The 15,122-nt window shown below is 37.0% G+C and overlaps 1 protein-coding gene across 3 annotated transcripts in view; it reads right to left on the bottom strand.

Moving 5' to 3' along the window:
• Positions 1 to 762: 762 nt before the first annotated feature.
• LOC150061399 (uncharacterized) overlaps positions 763 to 15,122 on the bottom strand; it is a 342,050-nt gene continuing 327,690 nt past the window's right edge. For 2 of the 3 annotated variants that reach the window (XR_016535821.1, XM_090333681.1), the window contains exons 2-4: positions 12,925 to 12,992; positions 11,050 to 11,153; positions 763 to 922 (exon numbers count right to left, since the gene is read on the bottom strand). Coding sequence is in view for 1 of the 3 variants with exons in the window: in XM_090333681.1 (XP_090189807.1) it covers positions 795 to 922; positions 11,050 to 11,153; positions 12,925 to 12,992 (300 nt within the window). In the remaining 2 variants the exon portion in view is untranslated. The remainder of the gene's footprint in view (positions 923 to 11,049; positions 11,154 to 12,924; positions 12,993 to 15,122) is intronic. The other variant, XR_016535820.1, reaches the window with a different exon arrangement.

Here is a 15,122-nt window from a genome sequence, read left to right as displayed (position 1 = left end):
CCAAAACTTGAAACTATGTATTGGAATGATCTCTGCAGCAATTATTCTAAGCTTTGATATATTCTCCTTGAATTTAAATAGCCATGTTACCAACATCACTGAGAGGATAAATTCAAATTTCACCAGCTTTTGAGTCATAATCAAAGGTAAAAAATAATATATGTGTATTAAAATATATTAAATATATAAAATATATGTGACTTAAAATTTTTGAACACTTTTATATAAATCAGCCTAGAATGTTTTCTCCAGAGCTTGAATATGGAAAGAAAGAAATAATTTATTTTCTGGTTCAAACTAAGAGACCATAGATGCAAATCACTGAAGTAATTCCTTTATCTACTAATATGTAATATCTACAATAATAGTGAGTCTGAGATTTAAAAGCTGGTCTCCTGCATCCCAGTTGGTTACTATCCCATTAAGCCAGGCATTCTTCACTATCCTGTAATCAGATTTTCACTTACTTTAGTAATAAATATAAACTTTAAGTGCAATGGTTTAAAAAAGTTAACTGATTTCTATTTTATAGGATTTTCTTTTGTTATCTCTACATGAAAATTTAAGATGTGAAAATGTTCTAATTAAATTTAAATGATAGGGGTTAGGAAAAGATGGTAACTTTCCATTTCTATATTGAAATAATGACATAAAGATGGAAACTTTGTATTTCTAAAGTCATCTTAGTCTATCATTTTGTACCCCTAAGGTAAAAACTAATTAAAAATTATTTCAGCTAAAAAGAAAATCTACTGACTCATTAATGGAGGTGTAGTTGTGACTTCACCGTGAAGTTAACTGATGTTTTCAGCACTCAGTTTCTCTTCATCTCTTAACTGTTTTGTTTTTTTAAAGGTCTTGTTCTCCAATTTGCTATGGTGGCCCCAGATTCCAGCATCTGTCATTCCTCTTTCACATCTTACTGTTGGAAAGAAAAAGTTATTCTTTCTGGCAGTTGTATAACATCTTACTGGATGTTGTTGCATCATACAGCTAAGCCTGAAACTAATCCTTTTGACCAATGATAGGATCATCTAATTGTCCTTCCAGGTCCAGGCAAAAGACATCTCTCATGAACTATACATGAGATGTATGTTGCACAAGCAACACCAAACGTTTATTATTAGAACATGCCTATAACTTTATAAGTAAAAAAAGCTGTGTGTTATGCAAATGGTTATAAATAAATTTGCTGAAATATATTAGACCCTATGGAGAGCTCACATAGTATAACTCTTTAGGAAAACTGCCAAAGCTCAAACCTCCAGGAAATGGGTACATCCAAGGAAGTGTAAGATCAAGGGGAAAAAGACAGATGAATGAAGGTGGGAAAGGGAGAGGCATGCAGCCAAGAATTCAAAATTAAGACAAATAAGGGAAGGGGTGAGCTGACGGGGGAGGAAACTGTTGAAGGCGGTGACGTGGATCAAGCTCAATTGCTTTGTTAAGTGACAAAAAGGTCAATTCATATCATACAAAATTAAGAATAGTGAGGGACAAGGTGGGGAGGGGAGGGATGGGTGAGAATGCGGAAAGGGGCATAACTGATTACGATGCATTGTATTCTTTTTTTTTTTTCTAGCCAGTTCTGGGCTTGAGCTCAGGGCCTGAGCACTGTCCTTGGACTTTCTCAAGGCTAGAGCTCTACCACTTGAGCCTCAGCACCACTTCCAGCTTTTTTCTATGTATGTGGTACAGAGGAATCGAACCCTGGTCTTCATGCATGCTAGGCAAGCACTTTAACCACTAGGCCAAACTCCCAGCCCAGATGCATTGTATTCTTAAACTGCTTTATTGAATGGCAGCTTCTTTGTATAACTAAGGCTAATAAAAATATTTTTTTAAAAGGAAGTGACTATGAATAAAAAATCTCCACCAAGCTTATTAAAATACTTGACCATGAAATATCAGCTTTTGTTACCTGAATTTCCAAAGATTGTACAAGATGCTTGTGATTCAACATGGCCATCCACTGCTTCGTCCATCATTCTCACGCATTCCGTGCACCCCTTCCCCGAACTTATTTCACCTTTGCCATTTCCTAATGTGTATGCACAGTGTGTATTCTTTCCTGCTCCTTTTTTTTCACTCATCTACACCCCTTCTACAACCTCTAGTCCAACTTATTTCAGCTTTCCGATACTCATTTTGTTAAATTATCTGATGATAATTTAAATTGGTTTGGGTTCTGTTGTTTGTTTTTTTAATTTGTTTGGATTCTTTTGTGGGGTTAAGTGTGCTGTCTCTGAGCTTTTGTGTTCAAGGCTAGCACTATTTTAAGCCACATCTCCACTTCTAGTTTGAAAATTAATTGGAGATTAATGTTTCATCACCATTCCTTCCTGGCTGGTTTTGAACCACAATCCTCAGATCTCAGACTTCTGAGTAGATAGGATTACCAAACAACCATGAGAGACCAGAATCTGGCTCTGTTAATTCTTTGAGAAATCTATTGCATGAGATTTCAATCCTTCATGTAACTTTCTAACAATGTTGCAATGCCTTCAAATTCCAAAGACTAAGAACCACTCTATTTAGAATACATGACTTGATAATAAGTACATTTTGAGGATGCCTACAGAAGAATCTTAGAAGTCTAAGACAGCTTCAAGTGCCACCAACCATAAGGTTTATAAGGCTACATAAATGTCTCAAAGTCCAACTATTCTTTACTAATAGAAGCATATGCCCATCAAAATTCCTACCCAAAGAACTGGGTTATTGAAGTAATAAAATACTATGGTGTGTGTAGCTACATATTAACTTAGTCTTATCACAGTTGAGAGAATAGAAGACAATCACATTAAAACAGTGTTGCCTACCAGCGCTGCCTCCTCAGGCAGCCTGTGCTTAAACAGAACTGAGGGTCCACTTCAAAAACTAATCCTGGGGCCAAGAGCATAGCCTAGTGGTTGAAGGCTTGCCTAGTATGCACAAAGCCATGATTTTGATTCCTCGGTACCACATATTCAGAAAAAGCCAGAAGTGGTGCTGTGGCTCTAGTGGCAGAGCACTAGTCTTGAGCAACAATTGTCCAAGAACAGTGCCCAGTACCTCAGTTCAAGGCCCAAGACTGGCAAAAAAAAAAGCTAGTCCTAACCATACCTGCTATCTGTTTGGCAGATAAAAACATGTTAGAAGGATTATGCAGTTTCAGAATTGTGTAAGAATAGCCTCTTACGAAAATAATACATGTAGAATCTCCAAATTGCTCAAATTGCTTTCTGTAGTAGCTGTGCCAGTTCACATCCAACCTGACATGGTGTTAGGGCTCGTTTCTTGCACATCTGCATCATATCTGGGATTGTTTGTATTTTTTTGATGGCTATGCCAACTGGGGTGAGATGAATCCTCGGTATTGTTTCGATTTGGATTTCTCTTACAATTAGAGTTGATATTTCTTCATGTATCTATTGGCCATTTTTACTTCTTCCGAGAAGTGTCTACTTAGCCTTGCTTGCCCATTTGTTAACTGAGAACTGAAGATTTGAATGAGAGGATGGATCAAAATGCTCAGTAAATTGATTACAGAGTGAGTTATTTCAATTTAACAGGCTTTCTGAATCTTCATTCTTCTGGTTGTATTTAGAGGTCTAGAACGAGCTGAAAGTTTTTTCTCCTGACATGTCCTCACAAGTAAAAATGGAATTCTATTTTTTTTATATTCCCAGGATCTAAGCAGTGTCTGGCCCAAAGGAGATAATAAAAAGCTTTAAAAAATAGCAAGTACCACTAAATGTCTAGGGCATATGGTCTATGAAATAGAATAATAGAAGTACTAAAAATGAATGTGGGGCAATAATAATCTGAAATTGAAGGATTTTGAACTGATTCTGTGTATATGGCAACCAGGTGAGGGGTCCTAGATATAATATAGATTATTTAATACATGTGAAAGCATTTAGGCCTATGTATGACATGTAATAAGTCCTCTATATTTCTTTTTTATTAATAGGAAATCTTATCTTTAAGAAGTTGTACAAAGGAGTTTCCATTTAATGTAGTAGTTTAGGAATACAATGCATCTTGATCATGTGACCCCTTTCTATGCTCTCACCCATCTCTCCAATCCTGACACCTTCCCTCTCTCTTCTTAATTTTCATAGAATAACCTTAATTCTTGTCTGTATTATCCCCTCATTCTTCATTCATCAATCCATTTCCCCTTGACCCTACCTCACCTCTTTCAATTAATTCTTATTTTTTATTACCACTGTGATCTTTATGAAAGTTACAGTTCTTTCATAATAAGTACTACTCCTCAATATTGTACAAATTCATATTCTTCATGTTCACATTAAATGTAACACACCTTGAGTTCATACTTTACTATTTTCAAGGTGCCTACTTGTAAAAACAAAACAAAACAAAACAGATTGCAGGGAAAATTGTTCCTACTTTTAGTCTCCTACTCTGTAAAAGTCTAGTTCCAAAGTTAACTACCTGCTTTAATCTCCAAAGCTCATCTCCATGTTAAAAAATCACTGGATTTTAGTCTGCCACAAAAGATGAAAAGTGTCAGCTTGAAAGGACTCCAGTCTCAGCTTTGCACCATGGGCCACAAGCTCAAGAGAGCAGTCGCTGACTGTGTGCTCAAATGAAAAGGATGAGTCAGAGCATGAAAGACATATGATCTTCGCAAAAAAAAAAAAAAAGAAAAAAAGTATGAAGGGACAACCACAGAGGTGACCCAGCTCAGGGAACAGGATAAATGAGCAGGCAGACTACAAGAATTAAGAAAATTGTTAGGCTTTGGAGCAATTTTATGATTCGACTTTGTGGTCGTTGGGGATAACTTCCTCTCAGTAGCAACTAAATGGCAGATCCATAATGCCTGCCAAAGATCTCATTTAAATTACCATGTTTTTGCATATATTGACATGCACAAAAATGCAGTGCTGCCAGCTCATCATCAGAAGGGCGATCTACCATCTCAGGAAAGCACTATTTTTTTCCCTGTGATCACTGCATTCACACAGGAAGAGTAGTCCTAGAAATCAGAATCTCCTTTGTTTTTCAGTGACTCAGTAGCTGCACTGCTCTAGGAAAATCCACTTTGGATCCAATAGCGATTCCAGGCCTTGCTTTTCTCATAAAATGAATAGAAGAATGCCTGAAACTCTCCAAAAGGGTCAGGAGCGTAGCCTAGTGGTAGAGTGCTCACCTAACATGCACAAAGCCACGGGTTCAATTCCTTGGTCCCACATACTCAGAAAAAGCCAGAAGTGATGCTGTGGCTGAAGTGGCAAAGTACTGTCCTTGAGCAAAAAGTGTCCAAGGACAGTGCCCAGGCCATGAGTTCAAGTCCCAGGACTGGCAAAAATTAAAAATAATTCTCCAAAATTCCAATTTCTATAGAATTTATTATTCCCAAAAGTGGGCTGGTGATCTAATTTCATCCTTGGTAAATGACCGAGAGGTCCCATCTTCCTTCCACCTGTATTTATCTAGCACATCTATTCATTCACATCCTGTGTAAGGATGCCTCTGTGCTACCGTAGAATCAAGAGCTTGTGCCCCAAATATTTACAATTTGTCTCTAGAAAACACTTTGTTATTCCCTGAACTGAATGAAAAACAGCAAAACTGTTCATTTTCTCATCTCTTTGTTATGTTAATAGTGTTTCCAATATATGAGTAAATTGAAAGGCCTAGAGACAAGTCGTGGTTGAGGCAGTGAGCACAGTTATGTGTTCTGCTCTTAAGCAGTATGTATTCAAGCAAATGGATGGCATGTTTGTGGTAAATTGCTTTGATCTTCAAGCCATCTGAAAAATGCAATTGGAGATGCTATCGTCACACCCCAAATCGTTTTCTGAACGCGTATGGCAATTGTCTAAATTGAAAACCCAAACTGTCATTATATTTTATGTAATTTTCTTGCACAACACATTCAAAGTAGGTCCTTATGTGTTCTCCAGGTCACTCTACTGGGCTTTATAAAATGAAAAATGTTTTAGCATCCTCGTCCCCCATTCTCACTCGAATGACTTCTTAATTAATAGCTGAAGGTAGTAACTATATGAGTCCCAGGGTGAATCTCATTCTAATTATACAAAAAAGGAATGATGTGAAATCATGTCATGAGTAGAAAAGGACTCAAAAAAACCTTAGCTAGGCAATACATGCAAAATACTTATGGACTGCTTTGTGTCTGAGTTGAAACTTGAATTTCAGAGTATCTCCTTAAGAACAGTAAGTACCAAATGCTATCAAGATTTTTATATACTTTTAAAATGGGACATGGATAAGAAAATATAAAACGCTTATGTTGAGTTGCATGGGTAAATACTCTTACTCAATTTGAACCTCAAGGTATTCTATGCTTCACACTTTCCCTGTTCTATCTTTCCTTTATTCTTTCCCTTTGATTCTTGTTTCTTGTGGTCCATCAAATAAAAAGCTCCTGCTTGTTTTTATCATTAAAATTTTATCAGCTGAGTATAGTAGCCCAAACCTGTAATTCTAGCTACTATGGAGGCAAAAAGTTGGGAATCAAGACTCTAGAACAACCTCAGCATAGAATTTTGTGTGATTCCATCTCAATCAGATGCACAGATAGCCTTAGCCTCTCTATCTTTTGCCCATATAGTAAGCATTCTTAACATCCCACAGCTATAAAGTATTAGCTGCGTTGAGTGTCAACCTGAAATTCAAAAGTCCAGAGACTCATTTGAATCACATACTGGTAAGACTGAAGTCATAATTGATTCCAATGATATTTTCTTTTCCACTATAAACAAATGGAATCTACAACTCACATGCTTCCAAAATACAAGATGACACAGGTACTATTACATAAGGGACAAAAACAGAACAGTAAGTGGTCCCAAAGAAGATTCCAGACTCTTAGGGTGGAATCCTATTAGTTACCGTTCTGCCACTGTTCAGTTCTGAGGTCTCATATAGTTTTTCTATCACATCTCTAGCTAGCTAGCTCTTCTTTCACAGTTCTATCAATGCTTTAAGATGCCTTACCCCTTGCAATGGCCTTGTTCCCATGGTTCTACTCTACTCCCTGTTGTCTCACCCAGGGCCCACTAGAGTGGCTGTGCTCCATGACAAATCTATGTCTCAGCTCTCAGGTTGTCTGCAACATCCTTAGAGATCTAGATGGAAGCACCCATAACCACATAATTCCTGTATTTTCTACTTCTGCAGAATTAGCACTATGGAGAACTGAGAAGGTAGCCCATTTATAGAACACCTGGATAGCATGAGAAAGACTCTGGGCTGATCCCTATCATTGATATATATGCACATACACATATAGAACATACATATAATATATATACATATATACATATATACATATATGCATGCATGTGCATATATGCACATACACATATATCTGTGCACGAATACACATATATACACTTACATATACATATAATGTATATGCACATATGCATATTATTATGCACGCATGTACAGATACATACACATAGCTATGTTCCATGGAAACCATTATTGTTTACTACTCCAGGATTCCAGAGCGGCATGTCAGTATGCACTTGGAGCCCTTGAAGTGTGGCTGGGGTAGACGTGTGGTACTCTGCCAAAATACCAAAAGCAGAGTAGGACAGTGAGTACTGAAGATCCACAGTCATCTCTCTATTCCTCACAATCCTCTTGCCTCACATTTGCTATATCTAGAAGTTCTGAAATGCCTTGTGCTAGCCGGGAGCTGGTGGCTCATGCCTGTAATCCTAGTTACTCAGGATGCTGAGATCTCAGGATCACAGTTCAAAGCCAGTCTGGGCACTAAAAGTCGATGAGACTTTTTTTCATATATTTTTATTGTAATTAATAGAAGGGTTTCATTATATTCACAAGATAGAAGGTGTATTACTTCACATACATTGATACCCTTTTTCATGTCTTAGTCCCCATTTCCCTCCCCCATCCTCACCCATCATCTTGTTTTCCCCAGTTCCCTATCCAATTTCCAATAACCAAATACAAATATATCCAATATATCAAATGACAAGGTGAAATACTGTAACAATATGGGATAACCAAGGGACAGCAAAAGAGATGAGAGATAACATAGTACATTAAGGACAACAATCATTCATTATATGGCTTTTGTTTCTATATCCTAGAGGTCCTTTCATTTAGTATCATAATATATGGTCTTATGTATCTAAGTTTTGTTCTATTGTAAAACTTTTATCTTCAATTAACAACCAAAAAAAATCAGAAGTGGTGCTATATCTCAAGTGGAAAAATGCTATCTTGAGCTGAAGAGCTCAGAGATAGCACCCAGGCCCAGAGTTCAAGCCCAACAACCACCACCACCAACAGCAAAAGAAATACCTTTAGGAAAGTTCTCAAATTGCATTGATAAATTGAACCTTTGTTTCACAGCAGTATCTGTAGTGAGCAATTTACCATACACTTTGTGATCTTTAAGGAATTATTATTCTTTAGATTCTTGAGAATTTTCAAATGTTTCAAATTTGCTTTCCCTAAAATTATATATTCTGTCTTTAATTCATTTGTCTCCTATAGGCGTTCATAAGAAACCCTGCAACCCTTTAAAGCATACTAGTAGCTAGGTTTCTTTTGGTATGCATTTTTAGTTTACTATACATAAATTCTGTCTTCCACAAAGTCCTAAGGCACAGACACAACTTCCCCAAGTTCTTTGCAGCTCAGTCCTCATTTCTACCTCACAGAGTGGCTTTTATATTTCTATAAGCACTGTGCTCTCCATCAAACCACTACTTCCTAATGAGACACAGCTCTGCCTTATAGCTCTTATCTACTTAGCTTTAAAGAGACTCGACCATAAAACTCTATTTATAACAAGCTGGGCTTTATAAAATAATCTTATCCTTCAAATTCTCCAAGTTTTCATTCATTACCCAATTCCAAAGCTATGTCTAGATCTTTAGATATTTATTTTAACAAGTGCCCTACTCCTCAGTTCCAAGTTCTATTTTCTTCTGTTTTGTTCTGCCACAAAACATAAAGGCTACAGGTGTGTTTATTACAGTTCTAAAAGTTGGGAAGTTCAAGGTCAGAATCATGAGGGAGAGGGAGAAAAGGAAAAGGAGACATAGAGAGACACAGAGAAACAAAGATAGAAAGAAACAGAACAAGCCAGAGAATAGATGGAGAAAAGGAGAAGATATGAGATGAGTCATACACATTATACCTGGCACCCATTCCTCCAGAAACCTACCCAGTCCTTCATTAATCCATCCTTGAAGACATTGCTCTTCTGACCCATGATTTTTACAGGTCCTATCTGTCGACACTGTTTTATGAGAAATTATGTATCCCAGACACATGAACTTTGAGGAACATATTCAGCCAGTAGCCTGGAGGTCTAATTTGAATAATCATAGTTGTGACTTCATGGGGTTGGTGTGAGATATCTATTAGGTAAATGAACCTCCTTAGTAGATAGCATATTCTAGTCAGTTCACCTTCTGCAAAAGAAAAACGAGGTCTTTCTTCTCTCTCCTCTTTGCATCCATTGGTGTTCTAATATTAGTGGATAGTGTCTGCCACTCAGCTCACAGAGTTCCATCACTCTCATCACCGACATGTTCAGATGGTAGGTATCAATCAAATCATATCCTTTGTGGGAATTTGCTTTTAAGTTACATTTACATGAAAATAAGATCATCCTTTTGCAGAGTGGAAATAAGGGGCTATTCTCAAAGACACTGTTCTGGATGTATTACTAATGAGATCCTAAAGGTTTAAAATGTCGTGAGGCAAGCAGTCCATGAAAGCCTAGAGGATTGCTGTTACTTCATCATTCCTGACAGTAACCTAAGTGGTGGTTAATTATTTTCTCCTTTCCTGAATACATCAAGTGTAAATCCACAGAATATATTAACCAAAGTCAATACTCAGAGAGGGATGAAACACTTAAAAGCATTACATTTAGGCAGGAAGGCCACTCTAATGATATGCATTCAATCATGTCTGTTATTTTGAAGTCCAGCATTGCAGTTCAATTAGTACTTTTATTTGTGAGATGCATTTTCCTAGAATAATTATTCATCTCAGCTTCCTAAAACATTATCAAGATGCAATTATATATATTTTTATATAATACAATATAAATATATTATTATGTATATACCATACATAATATATTTATATTACATATAAATTATATAAAGAAATTATAGTTATATATGAAATATATATATTATATATATATATATATGAAGGAATTCTCATAAGACTTCTTGGTGTGATTTCAAGCTTCATGTTGAAATTGTCCCATCATCTCTCAGTCAACTTTAACTCTCAGCATAAACACATTCAACAGAATAGATAAAATCTTCACACAGACAAGTAAACAAGACCAGGAGGATATTTATGGTGGTAAGTAATCTCTTTAGTTGGTTCTGCCAATAAATACCTCATTGAGTCTAAGTTGCTACTGTAAATCTTACTCTGAAATTTCCTCCTTCCTTCCTCTTTCTTTCTTTCTTTCTTTCTTTTTTTCCTTTCTTTCTTTTTTTTTTTTTGTGGGTCATGGGGCTTGAAATTGGCCTGAGCACTGTCCCTGGGCTCTTCAGCTTAAGGCTACCACACTACCCTTGAGCCAAGCCCCACTTCCGTTTTTCTAGAGGTTAAGTGGAGATAAGAGTCTCAGGTCATTTTATGCCGAGGCTGGCTTTGAACTTTGATCCTCAGATTTCAGCCTCCTGAGTAGCTAGGATTACAGGCATGAGCCACCGCACCTGAATAAAAATTTCTAGAAAATTAATTTTATAAGTATGACCAACAAGTATGTCAACTTGTATACACAATAGGGTCTACATTTCAAAATTTGTATTTTATATTTGTATTTATAAAGTATATAGTAAACTTAGAACAAATGCCAAAATTATTTTCAAAAATTGTCAGTATGATCTTCCCCATGCAAAAATGTTGGAGCAATTCAAGATAGGTTTATTTCATAGTAAGAGAAGTTGTTGTTTAACATAATCTGTTGCCAAAACTTTATTTCTGTTATTTGCATTGGGCTTATTGAGATTAAAACCACGAAATAAGAATTATTCCATAGGTCATTACCATTAGGCAACTGTACAACCTGATCACAAGTGAACATGTCAAAAGCCATGCTTACATTTTTTTCTTGCATTAACTGCAATGGTTTCTGTTGATTTGGGATGGCTCTGGAAAAAAAAAGAGGAATTTGAGTAGTAGAAAAGAAAGGGTTAATTTTGATTTGCACCAGAAACAACTGAGAGATGATTGCATGAATAGACTCCTGCCTATCTCTTTCTCTGTTTCTTTTTTTTTCTCTCTCTCTCCTCATGTGCTTGGGGTGTGTGCTTGTGTGTATGAATATGTGCTGTACTTTAGCTTTTTCACTCAAAGCTGATGCTCTACTTGAACCACAGCCTCTACTTCCAGTTTCTATGTTAAATAGAGATAAGGGGTTCATAGACTTTCCTTCCCCTGACTAGCTTCTAACTTTGATCCTCAGATATTAGCCTCCTTAAAGGTTAGGTCTATAGGCATAAGTCATTGGTACCCAGCAATTATCTATCAGTTTCTAATAAAATAAATTTTAAATTAATGTAAAATATGTTAGTAAGGCTGGAGTTTGGCCTGGTGGTAGAGTGCTTGCCTAGCATGCACGAAGACCCGGGTTCGATTCCTCGGTACTACATGCATAGCAAAAAGCCGGGAGTGGTGCTGAGGCTCAAGTGGTAGAGTGCTAGCCTTGAGAAAGTCCAAGGACAGTGCTCAGGCCCTGAGCTCAAGCCCAGGGCTGGCAAAAAAAAATAAAAATAAAATAAAATATGTTAGTAAATTAATGAGTTTGAAACTGGAATTGCTCATTTAATGCTCTTCACATTACAGATGATATAACATAAATGTTTGCATGTATGTATAGGGGTGACATTCTTTTTTATTGTAATTAATAAAAGGGTTACATGATATTTGCCAGATAGAAGGTGCATTAATTCACATACATTGATATCCTTTCACAATCTTGGTCCCCATTATCCTCCTCCCATCCCCCATCTTGGTTTTCCCCCTTCTCTATCCAATTTCAAATAACAAAATACAAATATATCCAATATATCAGATAACAGAATGAGATGCTGTAACAATATGAGATAACCAAGGGACAGCAAAAGAGATGAGAGATAACATAGTACATTAATGACAACAATCATTCATTATATGGCTTTTGTTTCAATATCCTAGAGGTCCTTTCAATTAGCTTCATACTATATGGCCTTATATAACACAATGTCAATATATTCGGAGAAAAGATGCAAATGCACAGCAAGCAAAATACTTTGTTAAACCTCCACAAATATTTTATTTTGTGTATCTGCTCAAAACAAACCAACTCAACACCACTTACACCCATTTTTAGACAGTCCATGCGCAGACATTTTCTTTAGGTTTATTATTCATTTCTCTCAACCGTTTTTCTGAACCAATTATTGAGCTTAAAACCAACTACTGCAGAACCTACCAGGTTTTCATCAGTCCAGCTACCTGATTTGTTGGCAGGCATTTCCCTTGGTTAATTGGAAAGATTAGCAATGCCACATCGAAAGAATTGGTAATAATGAAAGCCAGACTACCTGCCTAATGACACAATTTAGACCTCATTAGTGGACTGGTCGGCTCAATGTCTAAAGGCTGTTACACGGAAGAGGTAGGGCTAGCCCCCATCTGGGGCCTCTTCTTTCTGGCCCTGGTCTGCTCCAGCCCAAATAGAGATATCAAAAGTGTTCTGACCTTATTGGGTTGGAAGATAGAAAATAAATCAAGCAGGATATTGGCTAATTAATCATCCCCTAATATTAACATAAACATGACAGGCACTTCCTCCTTGTACCATTCTAACCTAACATTCACTTTTCAAGTGTATGAACTGCTTTGTAAATGGGGTCTCATTGTTTACTTAGCATTCCTTACCTCTCCCGCTGGCCACCAATAGGCTTCCTCAGAGCAGAGACTTTATTTAACCACTCTTTATGGGTACTCTGAAAATGAAGGCATTCATTAGAAGTTAATTGAAAGAATGACTGGATGAATAATTGAAACTTGCTAGCACCGAAAAAGAAAAAAAAAAAAAGGGAGGGGGAGAATCACATAAGAACTAGGATAGATGGACCAGGGTTAAATAGGTATACAAATTAAAAAGACATTTCTAAATTGTGTTCACCAGAAAGGCCCTGGGAAGGGAAAGAGGGGGGTCAAGAAAGGAGGGGGGGGGCAATCTGTGAGCCAAACAGGCTTGAGATTTGGGCGCCACCTGGTGATCTAAGGAAGTAACTGAAGCACCTAAGCCTGCTTGGCAAGAACACTGGAAAAATTGTGGACTTCAAATTGGAACAGGTCAAATACTCTAATTACATATATGTTCCTAGCCCAAAAGGTGCTGTCCTCAATACAGAGATATGCGCTTTTTCTATTCCTTTGAGTGTTTTCTGGATTGTGGAAGCTGAGTTGCAATACAATGGGCTATCTAGAAGAGCAAACAGATTGAATGATGGGTCAGAGGGATAGGAGAGGATGATAAAAGGGGTGATATTGACCAAGATGCATTCTACTCATAAACTGGCCAATTCAATTCAACTCATGCTGAATTGAAACCTTTTTACAGCTACTTGAAGATAACAAAAATTATCATTAATAAACATTGTTCACAATAGAAATCACATTTTTTTTAAAAAAAGAAAAAGTGCCTGTAGAATCCCATTCTCTAGGAAGCTTTATCTACAGAAGCACCATTTCTCACAAGAAACTGGGGAGAAATAGTCACAAGGCTATATCTAAATGTAAACATCAGAAGATATAGGCTGGTTATATGCTACCTTGTATCTTGTTATTAGGGAAAGAGAGAAAGGAGATGGAAGAGAGGAGTGAGCGAATTTGTATGTAAAATAATAGTATGCAGTTTAGTATTTCTAGAATTAAATGACAAAAACGTCAAAAGAGCAGATAATAGTAAAAAAATACATAAAAAGATTGACTCACATAGCTAGAGGAACCTCTGATTGTGCTAAAAGATTACTATAGCTTCTACTCATCGAAGTAGTAGAAGCAGTAGTAAAAGTAATTACCAGATAACCAGGCAATGCATTGAGTGCCAAGCACTGTGCTAGTCCCAGAACACAAATGAGATAAAAACACTGAAATCAATGCACAAAATTGACGTTCTGTCTTTAAACAGTTATTTCAACAGAGATGCTTAACATCAGTTATTAATGATCATTTTCCATCTTACCTTCTGTTCATCTCTGAGATAAAGGATATTTAAGAGAAACAACAATGCTGTGTATTGTGGGATATCCATGGATAATTTTCCTCATAATTAAGAACCATCATTTTGCAAACTAGTAAAACAAGAAAATCCTGTGTCCTAGAGAACAGTGAGTTGAGGAACTGATCTGATCTGTAGGTGACGGAAGTGGCAGGTGAACTCACACCCTATGACAGAGTTCTTGGTGCCCGGGGTATAAACTGAGGGTGACAGGGAATTTAACATGCATACCTGTCTATGGCTGGAAGACGCATGGACATTGACTGAACTGAAATTTGTCCAGTTTTTTTGATAATATACAATAAGTCACTAGAACTCCCTTGTGATCCAGCAATTCTACTGCTGGGTATTTACCCACACAACCACGAACAAGGCCACACTAACGCTATCAGCACATCTATGTTCACTGCAGCATTATTAACCATAGCTAAAATATAGAACCAACACAGATGTCTCAAGAAGATGTGGTATATATGCACAAAGGAATTTTAGCTTTCATCAAAAAGAATAACATTGCCCCATTCATATGGAAAAATTAGAAAAAAATCATATTAAGAAAAGCAAGCCAGGCCGGGAGTTTGGCCTAGTGGTTAAAGTGCTTGCCTAGCATGCATGAAGACCCGGGTTCGATTCCTTGGTACCACATACGTAGAAAAAAGCCGGAAGTGGTGCTGAGGCTCAAGTGGTAGAGCGCTAGCCTTGAGAAAGTCCAAGGACAGTGCTCAGGCCCTGAGCTCAAGCCCAGGACTGGCAAAAAAAAAAAAGAAAAGAAAAGCAAGCCAGATCCAAAGAAACATAGACTCCACGATTTCCCTCATTTGCAATAACTAGTATACGTATGTCTAGG

Source organism: Megascapheus bottae, chromosome 6, assembly GCF_031878675.1.
Source record: "Megascapheus bottae isolate mThoBot1 chromosome 6, mThoBot2.hap1, whole genome shotgun sequence".
Lineage (NCBI taxonomy): Eukaryota > Metazoa > Chordata > Mammalia > Rodentia > Geomyidae > Megascapheus > Megascapheus bottae.
Note: the sequence above shows the minus strand (reverse complement) of the source record. Positions and strands in the feature narration are given on the sequence as shown.